This window comes from Pieris napi, chromosome 15 (genome assembly GCF_905475465.1).
Source record: "Pieris napi chromosome 15, ilPieNapi1.2, whole genome shotgun sequence".
Taxonomy (NCBI): Eukaryota; Metazoa; Arthropoda; class Insecta; order Lepidoptera; family Pieridae; genus Pieris; species Pieris napi.
In genome coordinates, this window is record NC_062248.1 from 4,588,428 (window position 1) to 4,612,267 (window position 23,840).

The 23,840-nt window shown below is 34.3% G+C and overlaps 1 protein-coding gene across 1 annotated transcript in view; it reads right to left on the reverse strand.

Moving 5' to 3' along the window:
• LOC125056868 (hydrocephalus-inducing protein-like) overlaps positions 1-23,840 on the reverse strand; it is a 56,865-nt gene that overhangs the window by 2,638 nt on the left and 30,387 nt on the right. Inside the window, exons 40-62 of the mRNA XM_047660186.1 lie at positions 23,222-23,412; positions 22,734-22,843; positions 21,745-21,922; positions 20,668-20,784; positions 20,281-20,314; positions 19,742-19,933; positions 17,330-17,516; positions 16,709-16,877; positions 15,792-16,084; positions 15,063-15,255; positions 13,487-13,708; positions 12,904-13,070; positions 12,328-12,515; positions 11,121-11,367; positions 9,522-9,702; positions 5,801-5,970; positions 5,279-5,411; positions 4,719-4,864; positions 4,135-4,270; positions 3,546-3,698; positions 2,802-2,969; positions 2,166-2,390; positions 103-324 (exon numbers count right to left, since the gene is read on the reverse strand). Of these exons, the coding sequence (XP_047516142.1) occupies positions 103-324; positions 2,166-2,390; positions 2,802-2,969; positions 3,546-3,698; positions 4,135-4,270; positions 4,719-4,864; positions 5,279-5,411; positions 5,801-5,970; positions 9,522-9,702; positions 11,121-11,367; positions 12,328-12,515; positions 12,904-13,070; positions 13,487-13,708; positions 15,063-15,255; positions 15,792-16,084; positions 16,709-16,877; positions 17,330-17,516; positions 19,742-19,933; positions 20,281-20,314; positions 20,668-20,784; positions 21,745-21,922; positions 22,734-22,843; positions 23,222-23,412 (4,022 nt within the window). The remainder of the gene's footprint in view (positions 1-102; positions 325-2,165; positions 2,391-2,801; positions 2,970-3,545; positions 3,699-4,134; positions 4,271-4,718; positions 4,865-5,278; positions 5,412-5,800; positions 5,971-9,521; positions 9,703-11,120; positions 11,368-12,327; positions 12,516-12,903; positions 13,071-13,486; positions 13,709-15,062; positions 15,256-15,791; positions 16,085-16,708; positions 16,878-17,329; positions 17,517-19,741; positions 19,934-20,280; positions 20,315-20,667; positions 20,785-21,744; positions 21,923-22,733; positions 22,844-23,221; positions 23,413-23,840) is intronic.

The window sequence follows — 23,840 nt, forward strand, 5'->3', positions numbered from 1 at the left end:
GAACTAAGATAAAATAAAGTATTTTATTAGTTTTTCTTAACCAATTCTTTTCATTATATATTTACCAAAAAATAATTAATTTAGCTAGTATACATTACCCACCGTTGCAACAAATTCAGTTTTCGCATCAGTTTTATTTTGTACCCTCAAACGTAATGGTATCGAAGTGCCTAATGGTGTGGAAAACTCCAAACACTTTTCCTTAGCAGGCAGACATTTCAATACGACTCCATAAATATATGAACCAACTAAATTGTTGGTAACTTCTAAAAAGTCCTCTGACTCTCCCACTACTAAAGGCGAGTACGTCATCAAAAGAACAGTCTACAAAAAACATTATTTGCTTAGAAAAATGTTATGGTCTAAGATCCCGCTATACAACGACCTTCACCGAGATGCTTATTTAATGAAACGTATTTTATATTTAATTTAATATGTCAATAAATATAATCCATATGGGTTGTCTAGCAAATTTCAGTCCAGAGTATGTTTAATTAATAATTTAAAATGCTGCCCATTCTTTTCCGGTCACAACTATCGGGTTGCCAGGTATAAACAGGTTAATCTGTACTAGCATTTTGCAACGGTCTGTTTATTGAATGAAATTTATATGAAATTAAAGATAATTTTATTCTGAACACGGTGGTATAGGGTTGGCTGCGAATAATCAGTCCAGAATTGCGGTTGTCGATTTTCAAAAGTAAAATATTGCTCCAAGTAAATGTGTGCGACTGAGAGGTCCCAACGTCAGAAGTTGAAGATCGTAGTTTGACTACGATGAGTAATCAATGACTCGGATTCTGAATAATTTTAAAAAAATGTATTTTTATCGATTATCTCCTCATATATATCGATAGATTACAATCTACCGAATAATAATACGTTAAATAGAAAGCAATATGTTGAGTTGACAGTCTTTCGACAGTTTATAATCTCGCGAGATAGATTACAATCTAACGGTTTTTACAATTTTACGTTAACATATATACTTTAGTGTTACATAAAAAATATACACCTAAATAATTAATTGATTAAAAAAAAATTAAATAACTATTTCTCTATTTAAATAATAAACTACTCCAAAATGATGCATAGTATATACGAGTCCATCGCTATCCTTTTCTTTTCCAAGTCCAAATAGCATGCGCACGCTCTTTCTTTAAGTGGGCGGACTTTAAACAGCTGCTATGCTGTGTCCTCTTCTATCGCATGGGATGGTCGGTTGGGACCTCTCAGTCGCACACATTCACTTGGAGCAATATTTTACTTTTGAAAATTCGACAACCGCAATTCTGGACTGATTATTCGCAGCCAACCCTATACCACCGTGTTCAGAATAAAATTATCTTTAATTTCCTATAAATTTGCCGAGATGCTAGTACAGATTTACCTGTTTATACCTGGCAACCCGATAGTTGAGACCGGAAAAGAATGGGCAGCATAAAGTTTGCATATTCTATGGGCTTCATACTTTCGATTGGTATAGAATTTATCTAATAATCATACCGGTGAAATGTTTAAAAAAATATTTTTTTTAAATTATTAATTAAACATACTCTGGACTGAAATTTGCTAGACAACCCATATGGATTATATTTATTGACATATTAAATTAAATATAAAATACGTTTCATTAAATAAGCATCTCGGTGAAGGTCGTTGTATAGCGGGATCTTATACTATTATACAATATTTGTAGCAGCAAATGTTGGTTTTTATTATTGGACGTAAATACTTATGGTAATAACTAAACGTTTTCTTAGGGAACTTTTTCAGAATAGATTTAACTTTAACTAAGCTCGGACATTCAAACCTGGTCGGGGTTTGAATGTACGAATGATAAATTTATCTTTCTATGTAGAGTAACATCCTCGTAGGGTTAATGTGAGAAACAACAAGTTATAATTTGTATATAAAGCTGATCAGCTATTTGCATATAAAACGAAAGGGCTGTCTGTAGCTACACAGCCTTGCGATTTTGTAACTCACTTTTAAACAATAAACTACAAGCTCCCTCCTTATCAGAATGCCAAATCGTAAAATGACGGCTTTACTACTGATTTGAGCGCGACCGCCGCTGTGAAAACCCCTGTGCGAGTTCGAAAAGTGAGTTACAGAATCGCAAGGCAGGACTGTCTATTTCTATTTAATATAAAATTCCATACCGAAGAATTTTTGGGCACAATCAATTTGTCAGAGCAGTTTATTTTATCAGATCGTATCTGAAACTCTGCGTCCGTAGACAATGGGTTCTTCACTGAAATCTCCATTTGAACTGACTCCCGGGCGCGGGATACAAAAGTGAGAGTATCCACGATTTTACTAGGGTTTACGGTTACTATAATATTGTAGAATTGGTATTCGCGTGTCGTCACGTTTACGAAGATTACCTAAAAACAGTGCTCTTATTTAATCTATACGATAATATGCATTTGAAGAGTTTTGGTTAATCACGCTAATTTTTCTTATAGAATACTTTTGAATTGGATAGTTCCTTTATAAAGAATCCTCCCAATTCTTAAAAGGCCGGCAACACACTCGCGAGCCCCTTTGGCATTGAGAGTGTCCATGGGCGAAGAGCCGGTATTACTCTCGACTCGTTTGCCCACGGTTCTATAAAAAAAGAGGGCTATAGGCTATATAAAACCACGTTATGACAAAATTAACTTGAATGAAAACAGGCACAACTTGTTTAAAACATAAAGATGGACTCAAACATGCGTTGTTTTGTTTCAATTAAAAGTAAGGTGTAAATGCTTTTTATTGTCTACAAATGATGTGGGTATTCTCAGAATGTTTACCTTGACCTGTATCTCGCACTCCTCGTAACAAACTATCGTCCACCGACAAGTAGCGGCCGCTTCTCCCCAGACTTTAATTGTATCGGGATGTTTAATTTCATAATGCCCTTCGAATTTGTCCGGTATTATTTTTACAATTTCCGAGGATACCACGTATTCTTCTGGAAACTGTGAAAACAAAATTTCATTCATATTGATCGATTTACACGACGGATTGTCAAACACTGTGTCTATTAAAATTCCAGATTATATCTACAAAAGTTTTTTCTTAAATTTACTCTTTATCTTATTAAGTTAAACTGTAAGAATTTGAGTACTGAAGTACTCAAAATGAAGTTGATATATATAACGTGATGTACACGGTAATACTAATATTAAAAATGTTGGTTGATAATATTAATCTTGAAAAATAGAACATTGACATACTATGTTACAATCTTAGTCCTACAAAGTCTAATATAAAATAGTACATATAGTATTTAGTAGTCACTATTCTGAATTGTTTTGAAAATAATTATAATTGCCGCCGGAGGTCTCAAAAAACACATTTAATAAATAAAGATTTATTAACGAATTAAATAAAAAAAAGCACATTTACTCTCTTACGAGTCTAGATTATATATAAATTCTAAGTAACTAAACCAGTGTCCCACGGTCTTTATTACGCCGAGTATGCACAATTTGACACTAGAACTACTGTTACTTACTATAACTAGAGATACACATAACATGATGAAAGCATACCTCGGTAATGTTATAAACAAACAGTTCCTCAGTATGAAATTCTTTTGCCGACACTGAGATATTAATCGTTCCGTTTGGATTAGGGTGCATTGCAGCGCCAATTAATGTCACAAAGAGAGCACTCTCACCCAATGGTGAATATAAAACTTGACTCTGTTGACAATTAAATCAACCAATATACACCTTTTTTATAAAGCAGGGCAAACAGGCAGGAGATTCATCTGATGTTATGTGATACCATGAAAACTCACATTGCCGGCCTTTTAATAATTGTTACGCTCTTGAAGGACCCTAAGTCGAATTGGTTCGGAAATACTTCAGTGGGCAGCTGGTTCCACATAGTGGTGGTGCACGACAAAACTGCCTTAAATAACGCTCAGTTATGGATTTGTTTTCTACAAGACCAAGGCCATATATGACAATCGGTGAGTCTAACAAATTGAATTATAGTTTTTAATACTGCAACAACAAATTTTAAATCGACCGATGCGCAAATAACTGTAGCGAACTTGGATAGCTAGATTAATTCATTAAGAATAATGGTGGTCTAATTAAAAAAAAAATTCTACTAAATTATAGAACATAAAACCTCATGTTTGCCAATGGATTTTGGTTTGAAGTATACAGGTATTTCGAAGGTGGAATTTGGTTCCACTTGAAACTCTTTCAATGTCTCAAACGGCCCGCCAGAGATTTCCGACAGCACTAGCCACATGTCGTCGGAACTAAATAAATTATATTTAGGTCACAAAAAATACATCGTCTATGTTTCCTGGGACAAAGGTATGTTATATGGAAGAAATTTAAGTTAAATGATTAAATGCTATTCTTATTAATATCTGAAGAGAGTGCCTGTGTCTGGCTATACTCACGGGACGAAACTCTGACGATTCAGGAATTCACTACGCTTTTAAAACAAAGAAAACTTAATGAGAAAAATGTAGAGCCTTGACTCGTTTACGTCGCAAGATATTAATTAATATATTCTAAAAGATTCGATACAGAGAAGTCCATTCTACCTGAGTATTTACATTTAGAAAAAAAAACAGGCAAACAACATTACCAAGTATCTCGCAATTAATTGTTGAAAATTAAATGAGTAAAGTTCTTAGAATATAATAATGTTAAATATTTTTTTGTAATTATATTCAATTATATTATAACTATACTTACGGGTTAGTAACTATAATATATTCGGTTTGCACTTCTCTCACTGGACATTCTAGATACAAAGATTTGTTCTGAATGTTTCCTATATCCACACATGTTGCGTACAGTGCTAATTCGAGAGGCGGATAGTTTTCGATATTGCAGCTGGCCTGTTTTATTTTTTAATCAGAATTAGTTTTTTTATTATAAAGAGTCTTTACTCTATAGTTTGATTCTCTTTATAAACAAATCATGGTAAATCCAGCTTTTATGTTCATCGCATTCATTAGTCGCCTTTTATTTTAAGTGAACGGGATATAGAGTATGCTTTTTGCAGTTTCATCCAAATGTGAGTAAATGATAAATCTGGCCGATCCAAGGTCTGAAGATTCGAAAAACGGGTTCTTTAAAAAGTTTCGTACTTGTGTTGTAATGAACCCATAGATTTTTTACCATTAGAACGATGCATTGTCTGACAAAGGCTATATTTAGTTCCAAATTTATAAGGAAGATTACCTCTTCAATGTAGTGAGTATTAAAAAGAAATAACATTGGAACTTTAAGTCGCCTGTTACTCAACTTACCCATACTTTAATAAAGGGATTATGTTTCACAGGACGAAATGTAATAGTAAATGTGACATTCGTGCGTGCGGCGATTGTTCCTTGGCTCGGTGATATTTGAAACTCATCCGATTTAAGTGGCTGCCACCAAAACCTTTTAATTCAAAACACTCTAATATTAAACCATATCAAAAAATTCAGTAGCGCCAAGGAGTCTTTCCCTTAGCTCGAATGTATCATTGATAGTGTTTTTAGTAGGAGATTGGGCCTTCTCTATCTGACGCATGTCGTAGATAGTGTCTATGGGTAAGATATAGATTCAAGACAGCTTTGGCGTATGGCACAAAGCCATGATAATGGTCAACCTTAGCGACGCTAAGCTCCAGAATCTGGCGCCACCAAAAAACTATCACCATAGATATACCTGATTGTCTATTGTAAAATATACAGATAATGTAAAAAGAAAACTTGAATTTGCTGAATTAATTAATTTCTATGTTTATAAATTTCAAATTTTTTTTTTTTCACTTATCTTTAACTTACCTTGCACCGAAATCACCTTTATTCTGCAACATAACCTTAAGAATCTTGCAACCCCGTTTCCGAACTCGACCAAATTGTAAAGAATTTTGACTAAAGCTTAGACTCATGCCGGTTGCGCAGCCACTCAAACGCACTAACGGCCTCTCGAAGTGAAAAACTTTCATGTTCAACTGAAAGTGATAACATATATTGATATAAGAAATCAATAGATGTTATCACTTATATAGATTGATTATATTAATTACTTATAATCAATAAATGTCATTAACACGTTCACTGCGGCAAGTAAAATAATGATTTTTCATCAGGTGCGCGGCGGCGGGCCAAAATGCGCCCCCAATGATATTTCCGCCGGTGCGTGGCAGGTCTTGCTATAACTTTGTGGAAACATAATATATACATTTTTTTTATATTGTTAGAATGACCTTGAACCCAACTTCCTTAGGTTTGATTCGTCCCGGGATCTGGCAAACAGGAAATGAGAAATAAAGCAGGAAAAGCGGCAGGCCGATATCGACCTGAACCGCACTAGAATATATTTTTAGTAGTGATGGGACAGAGAAATATCGAAAATAAAACAGAATTATCGTAAAGGATCTGAAAAATGTATTTATTTACTTATGTATGCCTGTGTTGGAAACAGAAATACTTTTTATTTTTCTTAGTGGAAAATATTTCTTCACTGTCACTGTCAATAACTGCAAGGCGAATTACTCTATTTTCCAATATATGTATTTTTCTTGTATTGCTTGCCATCGTTGATAATATCGAACGCTATGTTAGATCAGTTAGATAGCACAACACTAACGGGTCGGGCGCGCGCTCTGTGCGGTATCGGGTCGCCAGCTGCCTGTTGGGAGGGCGGGCTGAAATAGGCCCACTGCCGCACTCAGCGGATGCAAAGCAGCGTCAGTGCGTGGTAGGTCGATAAAAGCCTGCCGTTATGTTTTGATGGGGAAAACCTACAATTTTGACCGCAAGAGGAAATATATATTTGTCCCTGTCGAATTTATTTTTACAAACACCTGAGATAATCGTTACGCACCAGCGGAAATACCGCGGCAGGCTGATATCGGCCTGTTACGCAGTGAACGTGTTAAGAGCCAAAATTTGCCCAAAATAGATTAGTAAAGATTGGAATATGTCACTGTCAACTATAGTAATAATAAAAACTCCTTGGTAAACTCTTTTAAAAGTGTTGGTATAGACTATAGGGTATACCAATACAAGCCTAATATATCGCAATAAACTATTGTTTCAAATGACTTTATTGTTAAAAGTTAATTGTTAAATTTAATTCTTTAAGAATCCCTACACCGTATACGACAAGATATTCACAATTGTTCCATGTGCCTCGTACGAACACGAATTATCTACATAATTCGCAAATGTTTCGGGTTTTAGCTATCTACAATACAATTTGTGAAGTTGACATTTTCCACTTTACCAGAAATGGGAGAATTTTGATTCTATTTAGCAACAAAAACAATTTCCATTTTCTCTAAAATATTAAGTTGTAGTTTGTTTAATTGTGAAATGTTAAAATGTTTAATTGACGTTTTTACAAAAGTATTTTTTTTATTTATTCATGTACATTGACAGATTTGGCTTTATATATTAAAATGAGTAATATAATAAAATATTTAAATGAGTATCTGTAACATAATTTATAAATAAATAAAAATGTTTGCAATAAATATGTTTGATTTCGATACTCTATGTTAAAAGTATGTTATTATAATAATACTGTATTGGTCCAAGATCCCAGGGCCGCCAGACGTCACGTATTTTCTGACGGATGAAATGTGGACGATTGGGTAGTGTTAGTATGTACTATGATCGTATGCCTACCTGCTAGCTTGGTCAAACGGCCAATTTCCAGGTATCAGGTAATCAAGGTACACAAAAACATTACTTACTTCACGTAAATTCTCATGGCTGATTTTTATATATGTTGTCGAGTGTATAGTTAAAAATAAATTGTCAATACTCCCAGACACTTTCCGTCGGCCATATTGCTTAACAGACGCTTTAAGGGTCGCAAAATAATTAGTCAACTTCACGTAAATTCTGACGCTCCATTTTTATATATGTTCATCCCACAACTATTTTAAAAGCTTTCACAAGAAGACAGACCGATCCAAGGGGCCAATCATCCCCTAAACTAAATTTTAATATCTCTATGAGTGGGAGAGCATTATCTACGCGCATGAGACTGAGTGAGACCGACTGCGCTGTTAAAGCCATGAAAATTACTTGAAAAATTATTATTATTCAAAAAGGGCAAGCAAAAGCCGTTTAATATTTTGAAGAAACATGAAGAGTACCAACAAGCATTTCACCGTTTTGGTACGTTGGATTTTGTTGGTGATGTAGATGAAGAAGAACGTGTATTCAACATAATACAAAAATTTATCTGTGATGTTTACAACGTTCCTGGAATAATTGATGTAGATGCTGCCAGATTACAGTTGTTTATCATTTACATACATGGTATCTGCTATAAATGAAGAATTCAATCGAAAGAATTTAAGAAACTTCGATGCCAGTAACTTACCACCTTGTAAAAGTGAGCTTTGGCAACAGTTTCGACGGGCTAGCTTTGGAACAATGCAAGTATGAAGATGATAAATATTTTCAACCCCGAAAACAATGGCTGAACACTACAAGATGGTAAATATAATTTTCATTGGTTCGATGGAGATCAATTACCGGGTTTTGTCAGTGAGTCGCTGGAAGAACAATCAGGTAAATTATTTTCGTTTCTCATATTATTTGTATCTTTTTAGTTTTTTCAGACCTTCATTGTTTAACTTGTTTTTTACAGAGGAAGAAAATAAGGATAATGCTGATGATGACGATCACGATTTAGATATTCAATTTCAAGATTGATATTTGTTGATGATGAAAATGAAGATTAAAAGCCACTGTTAAGAAATATTGAAGAATTAATATTTTTCCACTTTGTTTCCAAATTTCCAATAAATAATTAATTAAAAAAATTGCTGCTATTTAAATATAAGTGGTATTTTAAAAAAATATTGTTAAGTTCTAATTAATAAATTGAAAAAAAAAAAAAATGTCGGCTAACTTTAGTATTATTTATTATGTGTCAATTTTTTCTTATTTTTGTTGCTATAATTTACTTGTCAACAAAAGTTCTAAAAATTATAAAATATCTGTTCAAGTAATTTTCATGGCTTTAACAGCGCAGTCGGTCTCACTCAGTCTCATGCGCGTAGATAATGCTCTCCCACTCATAGAGATATTAAAATTTAGTTTAGGGGATGATTGGCCCCTTGGATCGGTCTGTCTTCTTGTCAAAGGTTTTAAAATAGTTGTCGGATGTACATATATAAAAATGGAGCGTCAGAATTTACGTGAAGTTGACTAATTATTTTGAGACCCTTAAAGCGTCTGTTAAGCAATATGGCCGACGGAAAGTGTCTGGGAGTATTGATAATTAATTTTTAACTATACACTCGAAAACATATATAAAAATCAGCCATGAGAATTTACGTGAAGTAAGTAATGTTTTTGTGTACCTTGATTACCTGATACCTGGAAATTGGCCGTTTGACCAAGCTAGCAGGTAGGCATACGATCATAGTACATACTAACACTACCCAATCGTCCATATTTCATCCGTCAGAAAATACGTGACGTCTGGCGGCCCTGGGATCTTGCTCTATATGAGATTCGATAAAATATCTAACGTTACCTGTACGTTAAGATTGCTAATCATTCCAATGGGTTTGAACTGAATTTTTATCGGTACTTTTCTGTGTGGCTTTATTGTACACTTGTTCGGTATAACTTTCAATGAACTAAGGGCATTTTGAACATCCATAGATATTTGCTCTTTTATTTTTTCATCTTTGAATTGTTGCAACATTTTTCCTCTGTGAAACAAAAGAAATTTTGTTGTCATTATTGACTCAATATAATGTAAACACAATAGATATAGTATTTTAGATTTTTATATTTAATATGCATTTTACTAGTCTAAATCTAGCGTGATTGTAATGTTTAATGATGTTTCAAGCGCCAATTAATTATGAAATTTTAATGGACAATTCTCTTTTCATTAATCAAATCAACTTAATTTTTTTTTTTCATTTTCAACGCCAGCCCTGCGATTCTGTAACTCACTTTTCGAACTCACACAGCGGTTTTCGCATCGGCGGTCGCTCTCAAATCAGTCGTGAAGCAGTCATTTTATGATTTGGCATTTTGATAAACAAACTACAAGCTCCCACCTTTTCAGAATGCCAAATCATTAAATGACTTCTTCACGACTGATTTGAGAGCGACCGCCGATGCGAAAACCGCTGTGTTAGTTCGAAAAGTGAGTTACAGAATCGCAGGGCAGGTCATTTATCCTTCTAAATTTACATTTACTGCCAGTTTTCAAAGGCCAAACCAGGTTTTGAATCGACCTATTGGCATTGTAAGCCCGCAGCGCGGAAGAGTAAGCGGTGAGGCCCCTTAGTCATCGAGCGTGGAGTTAAACGCAAAGAGAGAGCAGAGGAGTTCTGCTTTCTTTTCTTTGAATAGAAAAATTTATTTTAATTTATAGATCAGATATTCAAATTCAAATACAAAATCATTTATTCATTTAGATAACACAATGTACACTTATGAACGTCAATAAAGAAATACAAATTAAATGCCAAATGCTTCTAATTTTACATTTACTGCCAGTCCTCAAATTAAGGGCGTAGAACGGACGAGAAGAACTGGCTATAAACTCTCCGCCATTTTTTTTAATCGCCAAGTTTTTTGTTTTACACAATATTTGTAAGGAGCTGCAACCATTACACCATGTTCCACATGACATCTTAAGTAATAAATAGTTAATTAATTGTGATAATAAAAATTAAAATTGAATATGTGTGTAATGGTGAATGTGGTAAATCACAGAACAGATTTTTTATTTATTTTTTACTTATGTAACTTTAATGACGTTGTGGTTTATGACATTTTCCTTTGAATAATTGTAATGTAAAGGGAGGGCAAAACTTGCTGAGTTTCTTGCCCGTTCTTCTCAGAACAAGGCCTCCTGGTAGTTTTGCGAACGGATGGCGTAGTCTTGCTATTTCGTGAATTTTGTAAACGTTGTTTACATTCATAAGCATGGTCTAAGAAGCATCTAAATTGAATAAACGTATTTTGATTTTGATTTTGAAAAATAAAGATTTGTCCTCCTATCAGCAGTAGGCATGGCATACATTCTCGTGGGACACACGCAAATACATAGTCGAAATAACTAACATAGGTCAGCCTAGGAATAAATAACAAGGAATTTTAAAAGTTTAACCTGGATAGTTCTCCCTCGGCATTAGGAGGTAAGACGGTACTGGGACTCAGACACACGCTAGTCCCCTCTGACTTCGTATCATCATCAGTCACACCATAAATATCTTTAAAAATGAAAGTGGCATCTATCGACACTTTGCTATGATTCATAACTTCAATTTGTCGTAAGATTTTGTCTCCTACTTTCACCGCTCCTAGGTCAAAACTTTTTTGGCAACCCTCATACAGATCATATAAGAGAGGAACTCCTGAAAAATGGGAAATCATTTCTATCTTCGATATAAGGGGTTATTAAATTATACAAAGATACTTTAAATATCTCATTCCTTAGACTGGGTTCACACGGCATTGCCCCTGCACGTTTTCTTTGTATTCGTTTTTTAACGTACTTTCACCCGGGTGTTCACATGGTAGATTTTCATTCGTGTAAAATACGAATAGCCGCAATCTTCACACAGTTGTCACAGTGAGCGAGAACGAGACAGAGCTATATTATGTGCCCCTCTAAACCGAATTAACGTTAAAGTTCATTCGATTTGCTTGACAAGTCCGTTGAGTATTCGTTTGAACGTATAAACGGTGTACGATATTTTGCAGTTCAAACGCCGTATAAATGGGTCTATGTACAATACAATATGTGCCACTATTTATTCGTTGAGACGTATACTGCAAAAAAACGTGCAGGACAATGCCGTGTGGACCTGGCCTTAGAAGCATCGCCCTGTATATAACCTAAGCGTTATAATACTAAAATATGTATAATGTATAAACTTGAATGAGTAAAGTGTTTTTGTTTGTTTATTTTTGTTTCGACCGCTAAGTGTTACCGCGCTTAGTGGTAATTATATTAACCGACTACAAATGAAGGCGATATATATTATACGACCTCTATGGATGAATTGTTGAAATACAGATAATAATGTTTGAGTATGACGATCTTAATGGACTTCCAAGCATGTGTGCTAAGTTTCGTAAGTGTATGTATGTTTATTCTCAAATTTCTCGGAGAGTAAAGGTCATATCGAAATAATATTTGTGATTTAAATATTTTCCAGGTATATTACAACTTAACTTTTGAAACAGTCCATCAATATCGGTTTAATAGTTTTTGATATACCTTGTATGGGATAAGCATAATATAGGGTTAAGGTAAATAATATGAACAGGTATTTAAAGTCGGTAAATATTTTTAAAATTACTGTATATACCTTCTCCTTTAATAGTAACGATTTCTTCGCACAATGAGTTTACCCAAAAGTGAAGTTTGAACTCGTATAGTTTAACTTGCTTTGGTCGGAAAAATATCGATATCTTCATTCTTCGTCCAGGTTCTATGTGTGTCTCCTCTTGGTAGTATACAAAAAGCTCCGGTATGTTCGAGAAATTCAAATCTAAACTAAAACGATTACAAAAGTTCTTTTTAACATTTAAAATATATCTAAATACGCAATATTCGCCGCGGCAAAACATTAAAAAAAGTAATGCGTGTTAAGTTTGACATTTGTCTGTGGTCTTTTCCACAGAGTACAGTTAAGCACATAGTTTTGCAGTCTGTTTTTGGTCAATAAGTTTTCATTATGTAGTTGTAAAAAGTTTTAACGTTCACGTGTTTTTCGATAATGTAGTACTTTGTAACAGTATATGGAGATACTGCCATCAAATCTGGGTTAGGTGATTTAAGCGTAACATATTAATTTGACAATTACTAAGAAGCTTAGCGGTAGTAATATATTGAAAAGAAACTTCTTAAAGGACACCTAAGTTTAATACTACAATATAGTTACATTATAGGTGATGTATCCTCGTTTTCGAAGGCTATATTCTTTTTGTATGTCGAATCCGGAGCGTTTACGATACACTTGCCAAAATCAAAGTCCATACATGAAAAGTGGTATGTCGGTTTTGATATTTCCGCATGAAGCAATATGCTGTATTCTGGTCCGTCCGAAATCTATAAAAAATATTAACTTCGTTGCCTGCTTTGAGACGATTTTTTGGGCCGCAATGTTTAATGGGATTCAGAAACAAAACTTACAGCGAACTATGTCGTATGTCAAAATCACATTTTAGACGTATCGGAGTCACACTTAATGCTCTCGTTTTTGATCTTACGCTTATTTGTAATCTACAGCTGTGTTAGTGACCGCGCGTGCATATCTTAACTTTAGGTTGTGGGTTCGAACCCCGGCTGAAAAATTTCTTCATTTTTCTTTCGTGTATGTTTATAAATGTTTCCAATATACATTACAGTATTTTAAATGTTTTTATTTCCCCAAATAACAAATATAACTTAAAAGCGTAATTAATATACTATAAAATTAAACACAAAAATAATTCGTATAAGAAATATTAAAGTATATAACTTACCGATAATGTCATAGGAAAAGCTTGCACCGGGACTTGTTTAAGTGTAAAGTACACCGTACAGTCGACTTCTCCTCCCGGCTTCACGTGTCCAGAGTTAGGCTCAACGCTCACTTGTAAATATTTCTTAACTGCGCTACAGGTGTACTGCCACTCGAAGAAAAACGTGGCGGAGCCGTCGTTTTTTATTGTAAACGGTATTGTCCTTTGGTATGTTGAGGCAGTCTATAACAGATTGCACTCAGTAAATATTCAGATACAACCTTTTCAAACGGCAAATGTCAAAAATCGTAAACATTATTTAAACAAAATTTTTATGAATATATTGTATCAGTAACGTAATTAATGTAAATTTTCTTGTAGCAAGCTAATAAATTATTTTTATTGCGCTTAGATTGCAGTGAGATGGAGCCATTAATGCCTTATTTTCTTATTTGTATCTTGTTACTTATAGTGGTTTGGTATTTGTACTGTTTAAATAATATTTTTGGTTGATTGTCGGGTAGCTACAGGCCTTCCTAACATAACATAGTTGTTTAAACCAATATTGAGGGCGGACCGTCACCAGCTTAATATTTGTAATTTTGGTTATTTTTTTTATATAACAGGGGCCAATGAGGCTTACCTAATGTTAAGTGATACCGCTTATAGACACTCACACTGCTGGAAGCTCGCAAGGGCGTTGATGGATAAGAATTGGTACGCTATTTTCTTGAAGGACCCTAGGTCGAATTGTTTCGGAAATACTTGAGTGCGCAGGTGGTTCCACATGGTGGTGGTGGTATTATTAATTCTTATTAAATTCTATTCTATTCTAAATTAACCATGCTTGAGATGGTGTTTAAGTAACGATTCGATGCCGGCCGAAACAATATTTTTTAAAGGTTTACAAAAATGAAAAAGGTCCCATATGGAACAGTAGGTATATTATATAAAAATTTAGGTATATTGACAGAAAGTGTTCATTTCTATCTAGTATTGGTATGTTATCTAAAGCTGGCGGCTTCAACACATTTACACTTAGTGCTTGTGTAGTGTCTGTGAATAAGCGCGAGGCGTGATGATGTCAAACTGAAATTCAATCACAAATACATCATGAAAAGACTATCCGTCTCTGTCGCGCTCGGTCAAGCTTATGAGTATAAAAGAGACAGTTATTGTTTTGCTTTTGCTACTGTTTATGTTGATCTTTACTGTACATGTTGATCTTTTTTCAAACATTACCAGGGCAATCTCGTGAAATGGTGCACAATGTTTTTAATTATTTTAAGCATCTGAATAAAAACAGTTTAATGAAAATTTTTTAGATTTTATTTGACATCAGATGCGACTTGGGTTTCTAAGAGGAGTATTGAAAGAATAGTTAGTGAAGTAAAAGTGAAGTGTGTTGAGCTAGATGGAGCTTATGTCGAAAAATGAAAAATTATTTACACAAACTACTCTTTTACGTTCTTGGGCGGGCTTAGAACTTTTGGATCCACCCTCGTATGCACATAATATTTATATGTATTTGACACATTAAATTATTTTTTTAAATTATGTTTAAAACTAAATTATTTTTTTAAAACAGCTCCAGTACCTGATCAAGATGAATATTCGTTATTGCATCAGAGTTCAAAACATGTTCATTCCCAATCAAATAATACAAAATTTTCGGTTTAATCGAATGGCTGAGTGCGTTGACACAGAGGGTTAGAACTGTCGTCAAATATTGGATATTGCAGAATATTTTAAACGACAGAGGTCCATCTTGTATTGGCGTGTAAATAATTCTGTGAAATATTATTCCTACTATATTATAGACAAATTGGAAATACGTTAGCGTGCTATTATAACTGTGTAATAATGTGAAAACTGTTCTGTAGAATAACATTAATTTAATTGCCAAGATAGCTATCGACTGGAATCCCCACGGCAAAATTTCTGCCTGTGTGTAGTTCAGTAAGGTTTTTGTTTCTACCAAAACTATAAAATAACTAGCTGACCCGGCAACCGTTGTTTTGCCATGTATATATATTATATGCCATGTATATTATTTCTAGGAAACATTTTTTTAGTTCAATAAAAATAATAAAAAATAGATGTTGATCGTAGAGGGGTGAAAATGAGAGGTTGTATGTATTTTTGTATGCTGTATCAAAAAATTAAATAAAAAAAATAGTCTAAAAAATAAATAATATTTTTTAAAGGTGGACCTTAATGACATAAGACTCGGTCGAGCCGTTTTTGGAGGAGTATGGGAACGAATATTGTAACACAAGAATTTTATATAATAGATTATATATAATGGCGCCAATGAACTACTAACCTGATTTCGGTCGCAGATCGAGCTCTTAAAACACCCATCTCTGGCTCAACTACAACTGGTGTTTTACCCGATTCATTGCAAAGTGAATTCCCTTTAAACTCATAGTTCAACGATTCATTTTCGTTGTTTTTCAAAATAACAACATTTTCCGAAGTAAATCCCACTAACGAGTTACGTATCAATAATATAGTTGGGACGAACAACACGTCAGGCTCTCTTACAATTCCAACGACGAGTAGGTTCATCACTATCGAATGAACGGGGATAAGAAACTTCCACTGTGACTCATAAATCTGTAATTGCATACAAAATGTAGCGGCCGTGGACTTGAATATGAATAAACATTGACATGGCAAATGTAAGTAATTTCTAAAGTATTTGATCAAGATCTGGCAATAACAATACGTACAAAGTACGTACGTACGTACGTATCATGAGTTTGATAAACTATAAAACCTTATAACATTTAAAGAACCTTGCCTGTGTCTACCGAAGGATCCAACACGGTTGTGGGAGCCTGCATGATGTTTTTAAAAAACTGTTACGCTATGTCTATCAAACTATTTAATCACCTTCCCAGAAGTTATAGATCACTAACGTGTAATACTTTCAAGGGGAAGGTAAGATTTTAAAACCAAAGGTCCTTTAAAATGTGGGAGAGTTTTTAGACCATAAGTTTCGACAAAACTTATAAATATTTTCACTGTTCTTATTATTATGACATGATTATTAATATGCAACTGCATGCATTTTTATATTTAATCAATCTGAATGTATCACTTTCTTTCCAAAAAAACATCTACGCATAAAATTTGTACGAGAAATTTCGAGTCTAAGAAATTCACTTTAAAAGATACATCGTCTGCTGCCCTCTGACAGTACTACTAACATATTGTGTCCCCTTGTACGTTACTTACCCCTGGAGCAGTTGGTGCAAAAGTGAACTCGACTTCCGTAGATGTTCCACCATCTACAAAACCCTTAAGCTTATTGCAGTGTACGGGAACCAGCTCTGGTTTTTCCGAAATGAGCATTTCGAATATAAATTCGTAGCCCTCATTCGTAGGATTTATAACATTGAAGGCTCTGAAACAGAAGATTTATTAGATTAAGTAAAAACCAGTGGCGCTAAAACTATATAAGTTTGGACCACATATTTCTGTATAAATTTCGTCATCAGCGTTTTTTATAATAGATGATAAGTCTTCTTTCTATACGGCATGAGACTTCAGTCTCTCCAAGTCTATCACAAATATGTATTATCTTGATATGCGAATCAGCCGGGGCTGCGCTTTGTGAAATTTTCTTCCTACGTGCAAATAAATACTTGCTTAAATCGTCACTGGTCAAAACCAGAAAGCTAACAAGAAATATGTAAGGAAAGAAATTCCCCATAACTCTTACAAGTTGAACATAGAAAGCGAGTGATCATAGTAAAAGTTTAAAAAAAACCATTCTAGTCACTCATTTTATAGTCCACTCAGCGTCTTACAAACTGAAAAGTTTAATTTACACTTAAGTATTTAAAAGAATCATACTTTTTATAGCATCCGGATCCCAACACGTTGAATTCTAACACAGTGACGTGCGGCGGAAGTGCAATGGCACCTTTCCGTTTTCCGGAAGTCAAATAATCACTCTCTTCAATATCCAAGTGCACATACGGGACCAAAGATTTCGCTGATATCTTACACGATATATTTTGGTCATATGGGTCCATATTTTCTGTTACGATACAACATTATATAAATAACCCTTAACTATGAATACCTAATCTTAATGGATTTTTGACAGTTATATTAGTTCCTTAGCTTAATAGTAAAATAAGATTAATTTCAGTTTCAGCGGGGGACATTGAGTTCTTGGGAAAAATCTTTATATTCGGCCTTCACACACTAACTATACTAACTACACTATAGTACAAGTTGGTTATCTTTTATGTAAAGTCGGAATTCTATTTTTGGTCAATTTTAAGTCAAATTTTGTTTACTTTATAATATCCTATGTATCAAATGACAGATGTCAATATTACTTTTAAACATTTATTAAATTGACGTCAGGTCGCGTTCATGTAAGGGTCCCCGCACATGGGCCACCGGCCACAACCACAAAACGCCGCCACTGGCATATTTCCTGTAATTTTCATACATTTTATATGGACTCGCCGCACACGGTTGGCGCCGGTGGCGGCCACACGCTACAAATCGTCGCAGCTTGCTTCTTGTGGCTCGCACCGGCCACTAAACGCCGACACAAAAAGCCGCCACACGCCACTCGCGCGATTCCGCGCCCCTCTCTCCCTTACCTCAGTTAACCTGAAGTCGACGGTAACGCACGCACGTAGTCTGTGTTTCATATAGGTAGATAAATATGCGATTTGGGATTAAAAAAGTGATAGTTTTAGTAATAGAGGAGAAAAAGTGAAGGTCTGGGAAGAAATCTGCTTTGTGGGAAATTGTTTGAAATTTGTTTTGAAATTTTTCGAATAAAACTGCCAAAGAAAAGAACATTGAAGGTAAGTTTGATAAAATAATATAAAACCATATATTTATATTCTATTTTCTTGCCACGGTATTGCTCCTTTATTCATAAAATAATCTTTTAACGTATCTCTTGCAGTAGACGCTCGTGTTACTGGCCAGCCTGTATTTTGTATATTTTCGAGTCCCACTATTTTCAAAGTGTGACGAAAATTGAAACCATCCCTTTTGCGAATAAAGTTGTGCAAAATGCAACAAGATTTCACAATGTCTTCTGAGAAATGAACAGAAGTGTTTAATAGGCGATGTAATATTCTCCATTTGTTTGCTAGTACGCCGAAGGTACACTCAATGCAACGTCTGGCACGGCTTAACCTATAATTGAAAACTTTTTTGTCTAAGTCCAAATATTTTCCAGAATATGGCCTCATTATATTTTCACCGAGGCCAAATGCTTCATCATGTATAGTTCAATGGTTGTCGATCACCGACCTGTCGTGGTGAGGGGATATTTAATGTCTTTCTGTGTATCCAATAACTACGGTTTCGACTTGTACGACGACGTCTTTTTATCAAAAGTAGCGCAATTAAACCTTCTTCGTCAGAGTCCATTATGATACTGCAGGCAAGGGTTAAAAAAAGTAGCAGCCACCGACCACAAGTGTCGACCACCGGCCACAAGTGGCTGTCGCGCGCTTCAGCTACCTTTGTAGCCGCTTCTAGCTTCTCGTGGCGGCGTTTGTGGCTGTGGCGTGTGGCCCGTGTGCGGCGACAGTTACTGTCGCCGTACGTCGTAGTAGAAGACGAAACCATATTTATTGGATACACAGAAAGACATTAAATATCCCCTCACCACGACAGGTCGGTAATCGACAACCATTGAACTATACATGATGAAGCATTTGGCCTCAGTGAAAATATGATGAGGCCATATTCTGGAAAATATTTGGACTTAGACAAAAAAGTTTTCAATTATAGGTTAAGCCGTGCCAGACGTTGCATTGAGTGTACCTTCGGCGTACTAGCAAACAAATGGAAAATATTACATCGCCCATTAAACACTTCTGTTCATTTCTCAGAAGACATTGTGCCATTGTGTTCTACCCAGGCCTTCACCGTAGACTACTACCGTCGACTTCAGGTTAACTGAGGCAAGGGAGAGAGGGGCGCGGAATCGCGCGAGTGGCGTGTGGCTTTTTGTGTCGGCGTTTAGTGGCCGGTGCGAGCCACAAGAAGCAAGCTTCGACGATTTGTAGCGTGTGGCCGCCACAGGCGACAACCGTGTGCGGCGAGGCCATATAAAATGTATGAAAATTACAGGAAATATGCCAGTGGCGGCGTTTTGTGGTTGTGGCCGGTGGCCCATGTGCGGGGACCCTTAGAGATCTTGGAATCATATGCACGAATTTAAGCGTAAAAAGACATGAAGTGTTTGTTGTCATTACCAATAGGATAGTAGATATCACGTACCAATAAAACTCTTTAGCCTCACTTTATATGAAAATGCATCTAGCGGTGCAAATGTTATTTTGAATTTACAACTCTGATTTGGCTTTAAGCATTGTTTAGGAGGTTCTATTGCGAACGGCAGGTCGACTTCAAACCACGTATCGACGCTCTCTCTGCTGCTCTTTTCGCTAAATAATGTAATTTGACTTGCTTCTGAAATATACATAACAAAAATAAAAGCCAATAATAATTATATATTGGCATATTAATATAATGTTATACTAAGAAAACGGTGCCACATATAAGAAGTCTAATGCCTGATTCTGTCTGAACTGTTTTAAGTAAGCAAAGGGCTGTAAAATAGCTTAAAAATGAGCTTTCGTTTGGATCTATGGTAAACTTATTAAACTCCTTATCAAATGAATTAAGTAAGCATTAACTCTTAATAAACGTACCTATACAACTATTATAACCTAAATAACAAAGCTATTTGGTATTATTTTTACATTTAAATATTATGTAGCCATGCAGAGATTTGTGTAACTTTTTTTAATATTTACCGACTATATCCTTTTCGTCATCCTGAGTAGGTTTCTGAAATAGAGAGATTGGTGCTAGAGAAAAAAACAATCAATTGATACGTATTATCAGAAACTGTTACTATGATAAAGGGTAATAATACAAATAGTTTTTTGGTTTACTATATAATGCAAATGTTTTTTAATTTATTGCGAGATTCAACAAACATGTAATTACCTTAATAATGCTGTATATAATATATATATATATATATATATATATATATATACGCATATGAAAAATGGCAATGATTTACACGAAATGTGTGTAAATGTTTGTAGTTTTAACTACAATCAATTAGATTTAATTCATATATAGATTATTAATTAGATAAATATTATATATCGCACACAATAATTTCTATTTACCAGTTCAGTTTTTTCTTTATCAATCCGTGACGGAAATTCGTCGTCAATAACGAAGTTCCACAATATTTTCATTGGTACTTTGCTTGTGTTACACACTTTGAAATTAACTGTTCTTGTCTAGAAAATATTAAATAATATGAAATAGGTAAGCTGTTTATTTGTCTCAGTAGTGTGAACTGAGGTCCCAGGTTCTCATACCGAGTAAACGTTTTAAAGAGAAGTATGAATGGTACACCTTAGTGAGGAGGTTAGCTCATGTGTACGTACACTTATACACTTTATTAGACATTCATGACTATATTATTTATTATTATACTGTACGCCATTTATTTTACAATTGTTAAGTCAAGCCGCATTTCATATATCTAATTGAAATATTTACGCCATGTACAGTATGCAAAAACAAAATTTCTAACATACAAACTCTACAAAATAAATTAATAAAAGCACTATTTAGATACAGTTTTTTAACACTAATAAAATCTACCAAGAAACCAAAATTATGACGAATAAACAACTATATGTTTATAGCATCTGTATCTCAATTTAAAAAAAAATAAGTCTCTTCAAAGTAGCTTATTATTTAAACAGATCAAACACGCCACTACACACAATACTTGTCGAGCGAGTTGGAAATTTTGCCGAAGCCGCGTACAAATTATTTAAAGTCTATAAACTGTGCAATTATTTAATAAATAACCGTCTTAAATTCGTTTTATAAGCGTGATTAACCAATTCAAAAGGGCACTAAAGATACATATCCGAATGAGCCTAGTAGACTAAAATTAGAACGACTGTCTGATGGCGACGTGTATTTCGATTAAATATTAATTTTCTCATATAAAAAAATAACATTTTTGTAATGAGAAATAAAGTTCTTTAAATTTTATATTATTATATCATTATATGTCATTATATTAGACTTTATGACTATATTAGACATTCATATATATTTTAGATATTCATGACTGTTTTAGACATTAATGAATACATATAGATAAGGAAGCAGTACAGAGAAAATATCCAAGGAAAATCGTCACAAGTCACATACTATACTTGATTAGCTTAATACTTTACTTGATATATAAACGTATCGTTCATATTTAATTCCTCCTTCAAATCACAACTGTATTTAGTATACTCGGCCGTCGCAGAATAAACCACAACCATTTGTATTATATCTAACGCGTTTTCAGGTGATATGTGAAACTGTTCGTCGATTACGGCTTGGTATCTTTCGTTGACACCTACATATCTGTAGAATGTATGCCTGATTAATTAATATTTTTTTACATTGGCTTTGCACCGGCTGGATTGATTCTTGAGATACTAAACCTTCCTTATGAATCCCTTCTGAGTAAAACCTTATGAAAATGCGGCGGAGGACTTGGTTGTATAATGTGATATGAATAATATAACGCCATTTTGTTATGCAGTTACTAACGCCCGAACCCAATAATTAATCCACAATCTCAGATCAGACCGAGACAGTCGATCGATCTCCTATCTGCATCCCAATAACCAAACCCATCTAAAAAAGACAATCCATTTTTGGCGTCGGATAAAATTCTCTTTGTCGTTCCATTTTACCGAGTTTTCACTCATATTTGATTATCAAAGTAAACCAAATAAAGTAAATAAAACCGTACAAATAACATTAAAATATACATGTGTATGTTTAAAACATAACAAAAAGTTTTTTTAATTATTTAAAAAACTGGTGTAAGTTAAAATCTATTAAAATAATTAACTGTTGAAATCCAGCTTTCGTCAACTGTCATTTTCATACAAAGGTCTATCCACTGACACCGATACGACCTCCCATGGATAGCTTGTATCGACAGATGGCTATTACAATCCGTCGATTGGTTATTGGCCCACTTGTTACAACATTTGGATTATTAAGATCATTAAGATTATTATCTCAGATGGTGGATTACGGATTGAGATAAGTTATTGGGTTCGGGCGAAAGAAGTAACAGCAGACGTATGTAAGATATAAAAATGGCGTCGCTGCAAACAGAGACTTAATCTTTTTATTTCACTATTACCGTCAATAAACTCACTCATTATGATCAAAAGCAGTCACAGTCTGTCTGTTATCCCAAGTTGATCCTTTTATATCCATTGTTAAGGAATCGTCAATAACTCCCATCAATGTAACGTATAAGAATTCCTGTAAATAGTTAATCATAATCGTAATAAAACTTATAGATTTTGCACTAGTGCTCGTAATATATATGCATTATGCACTTAGCATATTCACGTAATTCCATACTTAACGAAAAATTTCGAATTTTATTTACCTTAAGTAACCAAAGACAGAAGACATGTTATTAGATAAACATATAAAATGGCAGTCGAGGCAGAATACGAAATTTTAGTTGTGTGAAATGTGAAACCAGCTACTTACTAGTATTTCCGATCCAATTCTACTTAAGAAAATAGCGTACCAATTCTTAAAAGGTCGGCAACGCACTTGCAAGCCTTCTGGCAATGTTGTATTAAGCTGGTAATTCTGATTTCAACTAGAAAGTTTCTGAACTTAATATACCTTTTTTAATACAATTGGCTTGGGAGAGAAGAAAATTATTTCCAAGTCTTTTTCTTCTCCGGGTGATATGTAACCAATGGAAGGTTTAACCACAACCAATTCAGATTCTTCCCAACTGAACCTGTATAGTTTCTCCGAATTGTTTACCATTATAACTGTCCGTTTCTTAATCGCAAATAATTCACAGCCCTCTGAAATTAATAATTTAAACCCGTATATAATTAAAAAGGTGTCCTGATTATCTTATTAATATAAATAAATTGCTAAGCTTCTCTATTGGTAATAAACGTTACAAGTCCAGTAGTGCCAATCAACTTAGAACAATTTAGTTTTATCGGAAATCGATTATCGTCATTTAGCTTTAAATTCTGTTTATAAACAGATTAAGTGATATATGCTGAAATATTTCTATACCAATTCTTATATTATACTACATGACCCGATGAACTTCGTATCATCTACATATATTTGTGTAAAACCTAATACAAAATTGTTGAAACAGACCAAAGAGATCGGACGTTTTACTACAGCTACTAAATTTCTGAATGCATCTTTTAATATATGACAATTAAGTGACCAATTTTTATTTCTAAAAATACAAAAGACATCAAATATTTTC